Source organism: Bombus impatiens, unplaced genomic scaffold (assembly GCF_000188095.3).
Source record: "Bombus impatiens unplaced genomic scaffold, BIMP_2.2 scf_0525, whole genome shotgun sequence".
In the NCBI taxonomy this organism is placed as follows: Eukaryota; Metazoa; Arthropoda; class Insecta; order Hymenoptera; family Apidae; genus Bombus; species Bombus impatiens.
Window position 1 is genome coordinate 322,958 of NT_176944.1, and position 14,898 is coordinate 337,855.

At 41.9% G+C, this 14,898-nt stretch overlaps 1 protein-coding gene and 1 long non-coding RNA gene across 2 annotated transcripts in view; one reads left to right on the top strand and one right to left on the bottom strand.

The window, feature by feature from the left end:
• The first annotated feature begins 1,878 nt into the window (after window positions 1–1,878).
• On the top strand, window positions 1,879–2,687 carry LOC105681030. The gene is made up of 2 exons (XR_001102422.3): window positions 1,879–2,483; window positions 2,523–2,687. It is a non-coding gene; the product is annotated as an uncharacterized LOC105681030 (long non-coding RNA).
• Window positions 2,688–7,833: 5,146 nt separating this feature from the next.
• LOC100749566 (protein Tob1-like) overlaps window positions 7,834–14,898 on the bottom strand; it is a 55,715-nt gene continuing 48,650 nt past the window's right edge. Inside the window, exons 3-4 of the mRNA XM_033321893.1 lie at window positions 14,737–14,898; window positions 7,834–14,481 (exon numbers count right to left, since the gene is read on the bottom strand). Of these exons, the coding sequence (XP_033177784.1) occupies window positions 13,851–14,481; window positions 14,737–14,898 (793 nt within the window). The 3' untranslated portion in view covers window positions 7,834–13,850. The remainder of the gene's footprint in view (window positions 14,482–14,736) is intronic.

Below are 14,898 nucleotides of genomic sequence, written 5' to 3' on the forward strand. Positions count from 1 at the left end.
CAAACAGTGGAGTTGATCAGTTGTTATAAATGTCTCGTATCTCGTAACATTACCGCGGCCCAGTAATGAACGTTTCGATAAACATTTTACACTTTTCTTTTGCTTAGCAGTCTCTTTTTAAACAATTCATTTTTCTCATCTGTCTTTCCAACTGAAAATAGATAAACAGAAAAAAACAACTATTGTTAAGGAAATACGGGGAAGGCAGACAACCGGAAGTCCGTTGATTCGCGGGTTTAAGATTGATGGTCGCGTGTCGAAGGAGGCGCTGCACGGAAGTGTCCGTCCCAGTCAAGAAATTTCCTCTTGACTCGTCGCGACACTTCGAACGGACCTAATGACTGGATATTCGTCGCGACTTAACCATACATCGATTCGCGGAGACGAGTCGCTGGGTCTCGAAGGAAACCGGAAATCGGACCGGAGAACAGGATCTGCTCGGTCGTTTCTTCAAGGTTCGATTCATTTTTTCCTATCATTTTTCTTTGTCTCTCCGACAAGCATTTTCTATTCAACTCTTGAATTTAATTTCGTTATTCCGTTGTTAATTCAAGAATTCGTTTCATTCCTCCCTTGCCCATTCGATAGAAATACGAAAATAGTTTCTTAACCTTAAACGTTGCGAAAATTTCGTCAGTTTTGTTTGGTTATTTCTTTTTTTTTTGCTAGGGAACTCCTTCTTTGTTCTCCTCCTTCTTTTTCGAGGAAGATGCTTTTGGACTGTTCATTTGCAACGATTCGGAACATGTTGATGGAGATGGACGAAACTCGCAACGAGATAACAAAAGAATTTTCCCAAACTTCCTCTAAACTTTCAAGGTCCGCAAGGCTTTCGTGTCGCTTGGATCGCTAAGTAGTTGGAGGATACTGATACTGTGTCGAGGTGTGTATAAAATTTCTATAAAAGTCGAGGAAAACTAGTCTAAATCGGCAAATCTATTCTGCGTTGTTGTATCAAAATCAATATCAACGAATAAAGTCCTTCCAACTGGTATTTAAAGCGTCCTCATATATTTCACGATCCTCTCGTCGAATCGGATACTAAAATCGTATAGATCTTGCCATTGAAAATTCCTAGCTTCTTCTTTTCACCCATTCCCTGCTATTTACATTGATCGTAAAACGAAATTAAATTCGACGAGAATTAATTCATCAATTCGGTTCCATTCGATGAGAAGCAAACCTCACCGAAATTTGGTTATTTTCTCCTTTTTTTTTAAAAAAATATAAGAAGAACTTTAAATTTCTGCTACCATATAGAATCGACACCTGCAATTTTCAAGCTCGTTTTTAGAGAAACAAACGCGTTCTGCAAGACGTACGATGATAAAACACGTGCCTCGGTTTCCCCAGAACAGAGGACGAGGCTACGTTTACGTAAATCCATCGAACGCATTATCTTCTCCAAAAATGTCGATCAAAACTAGAAGACACTACCAACGAATTGGCTTCGGTCAATCGTTCGATGATCATTTGCGTACGTTCCCGTGGTTTTGCTTTGTTCTAGAAAGCTCGTAATGCTTCAACTAATTATCTCAAAATATACTTTACTAAAATCTTACATTTTCTCGTCTTTGTCTCTCAAGAATAGAAAACTGGCTTGGTTTTTTTTTTCTTCATAGAACGTAATGCTTTTATTCGAAAAACCATTGAGCTAAAGATCGATCTTAAAGCGTGTTACAGCAAAATACGATCATCTTTCGTTATCGTCATCGATTTTTCAAACGAATATTAGGAACAAACATCGACTTAATTCGCGAGAAAAAACGCACACTCGATTATCAAGCGATACGTCGACTCGAAGCACGTCGTTGTCATAGATCGTTTTGAACACGTGACTGACCGGAAGCACTGTCGAAATCCCCTGGCTCGTTCCGGTTTCCGACGACAATCGTGCGCGTTCGCTCGCTCAACTAATAGAAACTCGACAACATTGAACTATATCGAGAATTATCGCCTAGACTACAAAATTCCAACAACTAATTGGGCGCCTCCTATCGAAGAAACTAATGTGTACTAATACCAGGCGCCCTCCCCTTGACCTCACCGACGCCATCCTGGATCTTCTCCCTTTGATCGTTTTTTTTTTTTTTTTTTAATAAAGAGATCTGCCACGAAACTGCCCCCTCTCGATCGGGTTAATTGTCTATTTATTCCTGGGCAGAGTACCAATTGTTTCTGTCGTCCATTCCAATCGATAATTAAAATATTGCCGACTGAACCTCTTTCTATTAAACTTTATAGAACAGTAACAAACTTTAACTTAATAATATTTTAATATTCTATCGGAGTCAATAACTGAAACGTCCTCGAGCGAATATTCTTGCATTGAATATCGTAAAATAGTGGAATATAGAATATTATGAAATCTTATTGAAAATCTAAAATAAATTTCAGCAACGTGTATCTATGGATCTAATATCAAATTTACAAGTTTCTGCACGAAGTTCACTCTTCCTAAAATTCTCATCAAAATCTGTAGTGTCGCTGTTTCACTGAGAAAAATAGATTCATAAATCAAGTCAGCAATGGTTTTTTATAACGGAACAATATCCAGCGATTCTAAAGGTTCAGAGATATTTTATTTTATTCCAAAACTAAGGTTCACCAGAGGATTGGACTCTGCCCAAAATTGGCGAGAGAGAGAGAGAGAGAGAGAGAGAGAGAGAGAGAGAGAGAGAGAGAGAGAGAGAGAGAGAGAGAGAGAGAGAGAGAGCTGCAATTCAAATCGATTAATGGAGGTCCGAGCGACATGGGCGGGGATTCGATCCAGGAAGCGAGATTGATCGGCACCACCCTCGTCCGCCGTATTTGCACGAGAAACTATATGTAAGAAAGAACACTCTCTCGCGAAAAACGAAAAGTTTCCTCCATTACCGCATGCACGCTCGCATATACGCTCATGCAGGCAAACAATCAGGAAACGTTCTCTCTTATTCTTTCCGCCATTTCCTCTTCGCCTTATTAAACCCATTCGCTCGTTCTTGTACGCGTGAAACGAAATTTTCTTGAAACTTTTCTCGGCGGATCTCCGCAGCCAAGTACAAGGAAAGCCACTGAACGATGGAGACACGAAACAACATCGCGAAATTAACAGCGCACCTTCGATCGCTCGAATCGATAAATAATGACACACGTTGATCGATCTACATTGATCGAGGAGGGTGATCGTTTGTTTGCGAAAAGTCGCTATTTGTAATGTAATGTATAATTTTTAGCGACTTTTAAACGCGTGTGAAGCTCGATCGAAGCTTTCGTAAAAGAATCTGCGATCTAATTTCTCGTTTTTTTTTTTCTAGGATTCCATGAACATCGAGCTTGCCCGGAATCGACGGTGTATTTTTTTTCTATAAAATTATAAAACATCTGGATCCGTTTTCATCATTTTTCCGCTCGTTTCTCCTCCTCGATCCTTTGCTGATTTTCTTTCGAAGCGTTCACCACCCTCGACCGGTGTTCGTGCTCCACGAATTCGTGTCTCGGCCGGAAGCGCATGTCGCTTCCGTTCGCCAAGCGGCTCTAGCGCACAATGTTCTTAATTAATAAAATGAACAGCACGCCGCTGCTTCTCTGGGCTTTACTAAATACGACTAAACTGGTTGTTGCGAGGTTTCCACTGCTGTCGCATAAGTCGCATAAGTTCTCTTTGGAAGCGATCGCGCTACGTCTTTCTCGTTTCTTTGTTATTTTCTTAAAAATGTTCCTTTCTTTTCTTTTGTTTTGTTTTAAAGAAAAGAAACACGTGGCTGCGAGCCGGTGTTTCGATGGACGTGCGACAAAAGAGTGGCATTTATACGGAAACAAGGTCGACGAATGCGGCACAATATCTAAAAAATTGATAGCAGTAGAGTAGCAATAATATTAATAAGAATAATCATTTTTATATAAGAGTAATAAGAATAACGAGATAATAGTAGTAGTAATAGTAGTAATAAACAAAGCATTTGACAAGCTGCAGAATACAATACAAAGGTACAAATAATAGGGAACAAAAATCCATTATCATTATTCTCGGGACATTGGTCGTGTCACGAAATTAACATAAACAATATGTATTTTGTGAGATTGTGTGTATGTCTGTGTGTCTGTGTTCACGAACAGGCTGCATACAGGCGCATTGTATCAACGCACGCGTCTTTTACGCTTTTTCTCTTAATTTTTTAAACGAACAGCATCTTTTCTGGCGCCCCTCTCGATCAACGAAAGGACGATTTTTCCTACTTTTTTTTTATCAACGATCGATTTAAATATCGTCAGTGTTTTATCAATGCGTCACGAGCTTTTTCGTATTCTTTCTCTCTTTTACACATACTCTCTCTCTCTCTCTCTCTCACGCTTTCACCGTGTTTCCTACATGACACTCTCCCATTTCGTTTACTTTCCAAACATTTCAAGCAATCACTCAGAATTGTTCTCCCCACAATTTTATTCCCTTTCCCTTTCCACCTGTTCTTCCATTCGTCCTTTCTCTCTTTCTCTTCGTACGCACAAACACTGTTCCGCTTTTTGTGTCGTATGCTTCGATATTTATATATATGTATATATATATATATAAAAATACAAAAAATAATTTACAAAATGATATTATAAGTATATTACACGCGAGTTTCATTTTTGTCTCACACTTGTCTATTTTTTGGTTTTCTCTTTCTACCTTCTTTCGCTCACGTCCCTAGATTTCAGCCGGTGTGTTACTTGTCGATAGTTCGTGTCTTCTATGCGTATGTGTACGCGTGTGTACGTGTATGTTCGTATGTGTAATGTGTACTTTCATACCTCTCTTCTTTCCTCCTGTATTTTGTTCCGAAATTCACTAACTTTTTCTCTCTTCCTTCTGAAAGAACGGCTGGAAAACGCTCGAAAAATTTCAAGAAACGCTTCTGTCAATTCTTTCTCTCTCACTCTTCCATTTCATCCTTTTCAAACTGATGTTTAATTCAGAACAAGCAACACGCCGAAAACTCTGATTCTCTCTTCTCTTTCTCTCTCTCTCTCTCTCTCTCTCTCTCTTATATCTCGTTCCCATTTTTTTTTCTTAGATTTTTCGTTTTTTTATTTTGCTCTTTTGGTTTATCTCCTCGTTAAACAAAATATAATGTAGCAGTGTATGTATATGTATATAATATATATATGTATATATAATCGATATTTTCTCATATAAGTATGTATAATGCTCTATACATATATATTTATACTTTTATATATATGCACGTGTCCTCTATTTGTATACATATATATATCTACATATATATATGTATATATATATGTATTTTTATATTAATAACGCATTTGTGGGATTCGTAAAGAGATATAGAAAACAAATCTGTTACAACAGAATAAATTACCGTAGTTATATCAAACCACTGTATTATTAACAAAAATATATATATGTATATATATAGCAGTATGTAATATATTATTTGGAGGAGCGAAGCACGCTGGTATAATCAAATATATCATACAAAAAAAAAAGGACAAAAAGAAACAACAATAACAAACTATCAAAAAGAAAAAAAATAGATTAAAATAAACAGTAAGAGAACAAAAAGAAAAAAGAAGAAAGTGATTCGTGAAAAGAGTCACCTTAAAAACTAAGAATATTTGCGGACGTCGCTGATCGTTTCGCGAAATCGTCGAACGATATCATTGTTCTAACAAACGACTTTTGTCAATGATCAGCATCGTGCGCGCGATCGATAGATCCACCATACATAGATCTTTAAATCGATGCAACGGTAAGAAAAAAAGTGTTCGTGTATATAAATATATATATATAAATACATATATACATATATTTGTATATATATGTATATATATACATATTTATAGCTTACATAATGCACACGTAGTAAAGGTAAAACGGTTTTCGTACAAAAATAAAGGAACAAAATCTAAAGCCAACAGAAAATACATCTCGATTACAATAATTCTATATATAATCAATATTAATAATAATAATAATAATAATAGTAATAAAAAAAGGATAAGAAGTAGTATAAAGGAAACAGCGGTAGCGGTTGAAAAAGGTACCTATATACAGATATACATATATAGGCGCACAGTGTCTCGCTGTTTGTCTCGCTTGCAGACATCCTCATGCTTACCCACTTGCACCATTTATTCTTTCTCTCTGTTTCTCTCTCTCTCACACACGCATACATTTTCATTCATATTCGTACGTACACGTATCATTAAATCGTCTCTCGTTCTTCCATTCGATACGAGTGATAACAAGTGTAACACGTCCATAAAAAAGTGGTAAAACGACGATACGGTGGAAAGAACATAGGCGCGCACATATGTAAACCGCCAGCGAACAGAACGAAAAGGAAAACGCGTCGCGTTACGCAAGGGGTTGAGAAACAAGGGATCTGCACCTGAACCGAGAACCGAGAAATTTTCTCGCGCGGTCCTCAGCCACCGGAAATTTCGTTTCACCGCGTTGATCTTTCGTTTCTTCGCATACTCTGGTTGTGCGGTGCTTCGAACGATCGTCGATGCACCGTTCGCGACTAAATTCATCGAAAATTCACGCGATTCGCATCCTTTTATTCGCACACGACGCATACACATGTGTATTCTATCTTTCTCTCATTTCACGCTCTCATCGGTCATTATTCTCACACTATTATCTCTTCTTTCTTCTTGTTTCTTTTTTTTTTTTTCATTTTCTCCGGCCTCTCTGCCGCTTGTTTCATCCCTCTCTTGCTACGTACGAAACGATGAAGACTGGGGCCTGGGGTGGGGCTTCGGAGAAGGGGCATTTCGTAACAGTTACATTTAGGATGCACTTACACGAGTAACATAGTTGCTTGTTTTTTTGGTTTTTCTTTACCGTTTCGACACCGAGAGTGTGACTTGGGTGGGGTACAAAAAGGTTTCTTTCTTTCTCTCGTTCCTCGTAGATCTCTTCCTGCCCGGAGGGCGTAGCTTTAGAGTCAACATGGCGCGCCGCCCTCCGGTCCCGCAATCGAGGGCTGATCCGTCCATTTCCGGCTCTCCACGAACGTCCAAACGATATTTTCTTCTACATCGATTGAGTCTTGCTTCCTTGTTTAGCTCTCGTGTTTGATAGGTATAGGTATGTTTTCGTTACCGGGTCAGTTGCGACCCCGTGCAGAACCGGTAATCGACGGGCCAGTCCTCTTCGCCACGCTGTAATCGAGGTACAGCTCTACGCGGTATGTGTGTGTATATATAATATATATATAATATATATAATATATAATTATATGTATATAGTTTACATTCAGCAAGTAGTTAAAGTATTGAAAAATATATATGTAATTAATTACAAATCTAATGATCATCCTCTTGTTAATTCATTACTTGGTAGAATAATCGATAGGTTTTTTTTTTTGGGTCTTTCTTTGTGTTACTCTGTGTGCATGTGTGTGTAAGAGTGGGTCTGTGTTTCTGTGTATATGCTCGTGGGTGTACATGTATGTGCGTGTGCGCGCGCGCGCGCGCGTGTGTGTGTGTGTTGCATGTTGTAGCTTCGAGTGTGTCCGATACACAAAACGCATATTTAATATTGTTTTCTTCCATTCAGCTTTTCGTTTTGCTCTACTCTCGCTGTTTTAGCATGAAACGGCTTTCTCTTTTCAACTGTGCCTGGAGATCGTACCACGTTTGCTCACTTCCGCACTGACACGCGTGTGCTAGGCGCCACTGCTGCTCACATCGTTCTCTCTCGCTGTGTGCGTTATTATTCTCCTTTTGTTACTTTTTCCTTTTTTCTCTTTTTTATATTTAGCTTTCGACAGAAAAGAAAAGCCAGAACGAATCGATGATATACCGTTTCGAGTTGCTTTGAATTTTTTTCTGTTCCACTTTTTTTCTATTTTTCTCTTTTTTTTTTTTGAGTGATCCTTTTTTTTTAAATTACGCGTGTCAGAGCCACGCACAATTTTCCTATTTTCTTTCTCTCCTTCTGTGTCTCCTCTAGCCAACCTTCCATCGCTTCTCCACTCTATAAATGTATGAATATATATTATATCTAATATTGCAGTGTTCGGTTATCGCTATGACATTAGTTACGTTACCACGATTACTTGTTTCTCCATTTACGGTTAAAAAGACAATATCAATCGCTATAGTTTATAGACACATGATACTTTAAAGAGACAGATTTACCGTTTGTTACGTCTCTCTCGCTCGCGCTCGCTCTCTCGCTCTCTCTCGTTACTTCATGTTATTAATTAATAGTTTACTTTTTTTTATTCTTTTTTGTTTACTTCTTGTGTGTCGTGTACCCGAGTTGCTTCGAACGGTTATTCAGCTGTGTCCTGTGTGTGTACGTGTGTATGTTACGTGTTTGTGTGCGTGTGTGTATGTGTTTGTGTATGTATTTAACCTTAACCACTCGTCGTCATTATTTTTTTTCTTTTTTTTTTGTTAACGAATACATCCATTACAGATTATGGAAAACTATGCATAATTTTTTTTTTTGTTTCCTTGCTTACAAAGTGTTTCATTACAATCGTATTGTAATCGTATAATACTATATGTTTATCTTTTGTGTATCTCAATGTATGCTCTATATCAATATCCCATTCTTTTCTCTGCCCTTCTCTTCCTCCTCCCTCTCTACTCACTTTCTTTCAAATATCGCGCGACACATTAACCGTTCCATCTCTCCATTCGTCCGCCGTTTCGATTCGATTCAGTATCTCTCTCTCTCTCTCTCTCTCTCTCTTTCTCACTCCCTTCCGATTCGTTCCTTTTTCCTTTTTTTTTTTGGTTTTACTAGAAGAGTATACATCGTGTACGTGTGTTTGATTCTTCGCTGAGCTGAGCCTCTCGTCTCAAGCCGAGATCCGCATTTGATTCGCAACTTATTGCAACGCTTGCTTCAACGCCTTTCCTACCCTTTTAAATCCTTCTCGCCACTCCACTCTCCTTCTTTTGATCGTTGAAAAAGGATCGCGACGCCGCGAGACGCAAAGATCGACGACCTAAAAGCGCGACGAATTTGTCTCTCTGGGATCTCCTTTCTTCGGTCGAATCGAGGATATTCTCGCGGGTTTCGTGGCGAACCCAATTCGTTCGATTACAAAGATTAGAAAAATAATCGGCGCGAGAAGCTCTCTGCGGTTATCTCTCCGCGTCTCGAGGCTAAATCGTCGATCAATCGATCTTCACGTTCCATCAAAGTTGTTTCTCTCCGCGGAAAACCAACGATCCACATAGTAATCGGACCTACAATTAGATCCGAATACGAAGATGACTTGCGTCTTCCGCAACGAACCAAACCTCGAAAATCGCGATTCCTCACTTCTCTTCCACCTCTTCACTCTTTCAATCGATTTCTCTCGCTCGTTCTCTCTTGCTCTCTCCAATCTCTCTCTCTTTAACAATAGCAGGTACTAGCATAGCTACCACAGTCGTACGTATCGTTAATAGTTACAATTAAGTTTAGATATTACTAAAGGGTACTGATCTCCCGCCTTATCCCCTCATGCCTCTGTTCCCCGCGCTTTCTCGCCCCCTCTTTACCCTTGTTAGTTCCGCGGTTAAAAACTTGTTTTTAGCACCCCTCGCGTGGCCGGAAACCTGCCGACTCGCTCGCCGTTTCCATCTTTCGTTCGATATTTCTTCAAATCCCAAAATTTCCAATTGTTCCTAACGCGAAGCTTCAATTTAGCTTCGATCTTGTCATCGATCCTTTTTTCTACATCTTTCCTAGATCTTCTGAGCGACGTGTTACTGAGAAAGAACCACGACTCTTCGATGACACACGTTATCTATCGAAGAATTCTTTTTCTCTCGTGGGAAATCTTGTGTGATTCTCGACGTAACACGCGACTCGAGTGTTAAAGCATCGGATGAAGGTGAACGAAAACATCGATTCGTTTTCAGAGCCGGTCGATCACTACGATATTCGGTCCAAGACGGAACGACCGCGGTACAGGAAGCTGCTGCTTGGCGTCGGTCATACAAAACTGGCTATATAAAAATTCGTACGAAAGAACGACGAAAGTTACGCCTAAAAATTATGCTACTTATACACTTACACGATACAAAGTCACGCTAAGGTTTCGAAACTAGTCTAAGAGAGGACTCGATTGGACCGAGCTGATCGACCAACGCAAACGTCATCTATCCTCCATCGTTTTATGCTGTTAAGAAAAAAAAGAAAGAGAAAAAAAGAGCACACGAGCTAGTCGACAATCTCTGGCCGCGCGTATTCCGTACGTTTGTCCCACGACGACAAGATTAAACACTTTGTAATACTTTTAGCACCTAGTGCCCGGCCCGCGGCTCGCGACACCTCCGCCATCGTTGCTGTCGTGCTTTTTCTACGCTGCTCGACGGACGAGAACGACCATGACCCGATCTGACAAGCGATCGAATAAGAAGAAATTATGATTCATCAGGTTAATCTCGAGCGCTGACTTTTGGGTCTGTAATTTGCGGTCTTGCGTTAAGCTATTGGACATTTTTTGAAACTTCTTCGCTAGACTTGTTTTATACTGTACGGTTTTAAATGTCTTATCGATCAAATGGTTTGACACTGTCCGTTTTTAAATATTTCAGATCATTTATACAAGTGGAATGATGATTTCAGAGTGCCATAAATATGGTTTTTATTGAGTAATCAACTTATCTTCTACTGGACGTTTTTAGTTATCTCAGATGGTTTGTAAGAGTAGAAGGTCGATTAATCAACTTGTGATTTCGAGATATTATTTGCTTGTTTAATATGGAATAATGGATTTGCCTTATACTGTGCGTCTTTACATATCTCAGGTTGGTTTGTAGTAAGTACTTCTACTTATTCGTTATGCTGTTCAGCGAGCTAAAAGTATCATTAATTTTCTTTAAATCGAACAATCAATTTGCCTTCTACATTTAGATATCCAAAAACAGAATTGAAATAATTTCATACATGATCGATCTCTTAAACATAAACGTACAAAACAGTCTAGCTATGCTTCCTCAATCGCTAGATTTTATCAATTTTTCTCGGTAAACTTATTCGTCAAACGGACAATATAGCGATTTAAAAAGGTGCGAAATCTATGATATATCGATGAAAACAGTGATTATCCTAGAAAATTGAACTTGTCCCGTATAACGCTCGTCGCAAAGAGCCCGCAAGCGTATGAACGCCGTGAGGTGTGTTCGGGGTCACGAGCACGGTCGTGGCACGGCCGTCGAGGACAGTAACAGTGGCCTTTAATAACGTAATCACCTAATTAATCTCGCGAACGCGAACCGGCTGGTTGCTCGCTGCTCCAACCCCTTCACCGTCGTGGCTTTGTTTCCCTTTCCGATACGTCCTTTGTCCTCGATCTTCCAACATCGTCAAACCGGAGGCGACTAACCGGAAGTTCAAATAATCGTTTTGCCTCCGCCAGTAGGATCGATATAAGGTATACATATATCATATGAATCGAAGGAGAGCCAGAAGCTCGATAGCGGTGGAATTAAGAAAGTTTACGAAAGTTTACAGACGTTTGCTGATGTATCGCGAAGTTTGCTCGCGATCGGATGATGTTGTTCCGTTTCGAGAATCTCAGCGATGTCCGGTTGAACGTTATAGGTGCATAGAATGGGGAAGAGGACGTCACGTTGAAAGGAAATCGCGCCCGGAGAGATTAAACTCGGGACCGGAAGCGGTACGGTTTCATAAGCGGGGCAGCGACGCAACGCGGCCATATTCCCGTTCGTGCGAACACACCGCCACTCTCTATCTCTTTTTCCCTTTCTACCTCTTCCGCTCTCTTCTCTCTCCTTTGCCTTTTTCACTTTTTTTTCTTCTCCTACGCTCTACTGCATTTATTATAAAAATAAAATGTAAAATCGTACCGAGGACGAGTTCTCCGAACGGTATTGGAACCGCGAGCACCATCTGCGTCTCGATCGAGAAAGAATCCCACGGCAGCCGTCTTCGCGTTCTTCTAACAACTTTCCTCTTCGTCTTCCTTTTGTCCTCCTTCTTTTCCTCTATTTGCTCGTTCGCGTATATTTTCTATTCGATCGTTCTTCGTATCGAACAAGAGGAATAAACGGGAAATGCGTGTACGACTACGACGGGGGGTGTTCGTTCGTCGATGGTTCGACAGAGCGGATACAGGCCGTCCCTATACCGTTTCGCGACAACCCGCGAAGTGAGTGCATATTTTGAATATAATACATAGGCTCTACAGATATATTCAATATCAATTCTCCGACTATACCAGTGAAAAAATAAATTATTACACGTTGGTAATATCTGTGTGTACGTGTTGGTGAAGTCGTGCGCGATATTAAGTGTCCGCACACCCCGCCCTCCTGTGTCTTTTGCACGGACGCGTGATGCACGCGTGTGTGTATCCTGTGTCTCTGTGTAATATGTGTGTATGCGATCGTGAGTGTCGCCAGCGCGCCACCAGCCAGGCGGGGCGTTCCGTGTGGTTGAATGTAGACGTTATGTGTTGTGTAAGTGTGTAGATCGCCAGGTAAAATGTTTCGGGATTGAGTGTGCCCATTGCGTGTGAATCTGGCCCGTGTGAAATTTTACGCACGCTGTTGCACGTTTCTGTGTGTATGTGTATGTCTCTTGGCTCTTTCGCTGTCCCAGGTATGGGCGCTTGGCGCATCGTTCGACATTTTATATTTTTCTCTTTCTTCTTTTCTACCTCTCTGAAACCCCGAACAAAAATCACGAATTGGTCTCTCTGTGTGATCTATATAGAGTTACGTGTACATTCTGTTCTCGACAATTTTATTTTTCCAGCTTGTTTCAAAATGGCCCGCCCAGTAGATTAAACGAGACACACAGGGAGCAGCCATTCATCGAACGGGCGCCCAGCGCCATCTCAATCGGGGTCCATGGTGTCCGTATTGTTGTTTTACAGTTACAGAATATTAGATACACGCGGTTTTCTATTACGTTAGTCGGTTGCAAAGTTCGCGTTCGCGAGTCCCATCGCTTCGAACAGTTCTTCCTCCTCTTTGTTCCTCCACCATTCCTCTCCTATGAACGTCTTGCACGCACGCATCAGCACACAGGCGCACCGAATTCGAATCCCTCTATACACGCTCTATATAATCTCACTCTCATTCTCTCGCACGTTCTCTCTTTCCTTTCTCTCTCTCTCTCTCTCTCTCTCTGTTTCGCACTCTCCCGCTTACGTTCTCTCGTTCTCATTATCCCTCTATCACGCGAATAGTCTCGTCGTCTTGACCCGCGCGCGCGTCGACCCGGTGCCTCTTCCTCAGTGCTGATTGCGTCCTTTCCGCCAAAGGTATCTCTTTTCTTCCGCTCCCTGTCTCCCTGCCTTAATCTACACGCTGATCATACATATACTATTGGCTGTCCATCGTACGAGAGAGTATCGCGTAAGAATCCTCTCTCGGCCATCCGGAATAGGATCGAATGAGAAAACAGGAGTCGATGAGTTTTGGATAGTTCCTCGATGAAAAATTCATCACCGTCAGAGTATTACGACGAAGATGTTTAAGAGGACCGATCCGTTAAGGATTTGGCTATGTAGAGGTAACATGGCAGCTTCCGGTTGGATGCTCCTTTTGCCAGAGAGAGACAGAGTGGGAACTATTTAGTGGGTGAGCAGGAATCTCGACGGCATCGTCCGCTGCGTGCGCGAGAAGCCCTCCAATCAGATGGTGCAAGCGAAATCGGGTTTGTGTATGTGTGTTAGGGTTACGGAACCTAGACTCTGGACGACGTCTCGACGCATGAGGGAGAGACTGGAACGTTGTCATGATGACCAGGAACGGTTACAATCGACCCGGTCTCTCAGACGATCCTCCGACTGTCCTCCTGCCTGTCCGGCGAAGCAACAGAGGAGCAGGCGCGAATCGAGTCGCGCCAGTCGCTCGGTCTTCACTCGCGCGGGGTATTAGTTAGCTACGAGGAGATGCTGGTATTGGCTGGCCGGATACGGCGCCACAGAGCCGAGGCCAAAGTTGTTCAGACCCTCGACAAGCGCTGTTTTATCCTGTTGCTGACCAGACCCATTCACGTTGCTATTCGTCGCGGCTGAGCCAACCGGGCCGAGATTGCCGGCGCTCTGCGAGTTCCCATTGCTGCCTGCAGCGTTGCTGGTTCCGTTCACGCTGCCACCGTAGAACTGGTGGCTAGCGATCGTCGTTGGATCAAGGTAAGATGACGGGAAGTTCACGCCTGTGTATAGATCAGCGGAGAGGTAACCACCGTGGCTGGACGAATCGAAGATGTTGCGGTGAGGAAATTGAGGATGATACGCGGCTGGACCGTGCTGGAAGAAATACGCGCTTGGGTCTGCGTGTTGTTGACCGGCACCAGTCACTAAGCTTCCTGGTGACAGGCTGCGACTCCGAGGAGAACTCTGCGACACTGGCAAGCCACCAGCACCAGCCTGCTGCTGTTGTTGCTGTTGTTGCTGCTGTTGTTGCTGCTGCTGTTGGTGCTGTTGGTGATGATGATGATGATGGATTTGTTGCTGCATGGCACGTTGCTTGATGTAATTCGAGAACTCGGTGGGGGACATCCTGAAATTATACGATTACACATAGTTCAGTTGTACGATCGGTAGATTGGTTACGCGAATTGTGGCTAGGGTTGCTGTCGGGATGCTGATCTTTGGATTGAACGATACACGGAGACACTGAGACTGTGACCGTGAACTCTCATCACATATGTTAAAATTGAAAGTTAAAAAGGGAATCAAATAGAATGTCAAATTCACCTCAACATCCACAACATTCAACTCAATCCCCAAAAAGATACACCAGTAATCAACCAACCTGTTCGCCCGTTTGCTGCTGGTTTTCAGTTTGGTGCTACCGAACTTGGTCTGCGCGAATGTGGCGGTGGTGAATGTGAGCGGTGCGGTAGTTCGTGGGATGAAAGCCGGGACGGGACTAGGCGAGCCCTTGAACGAGCTGGTGATAGGCGTCGGCGAAGGT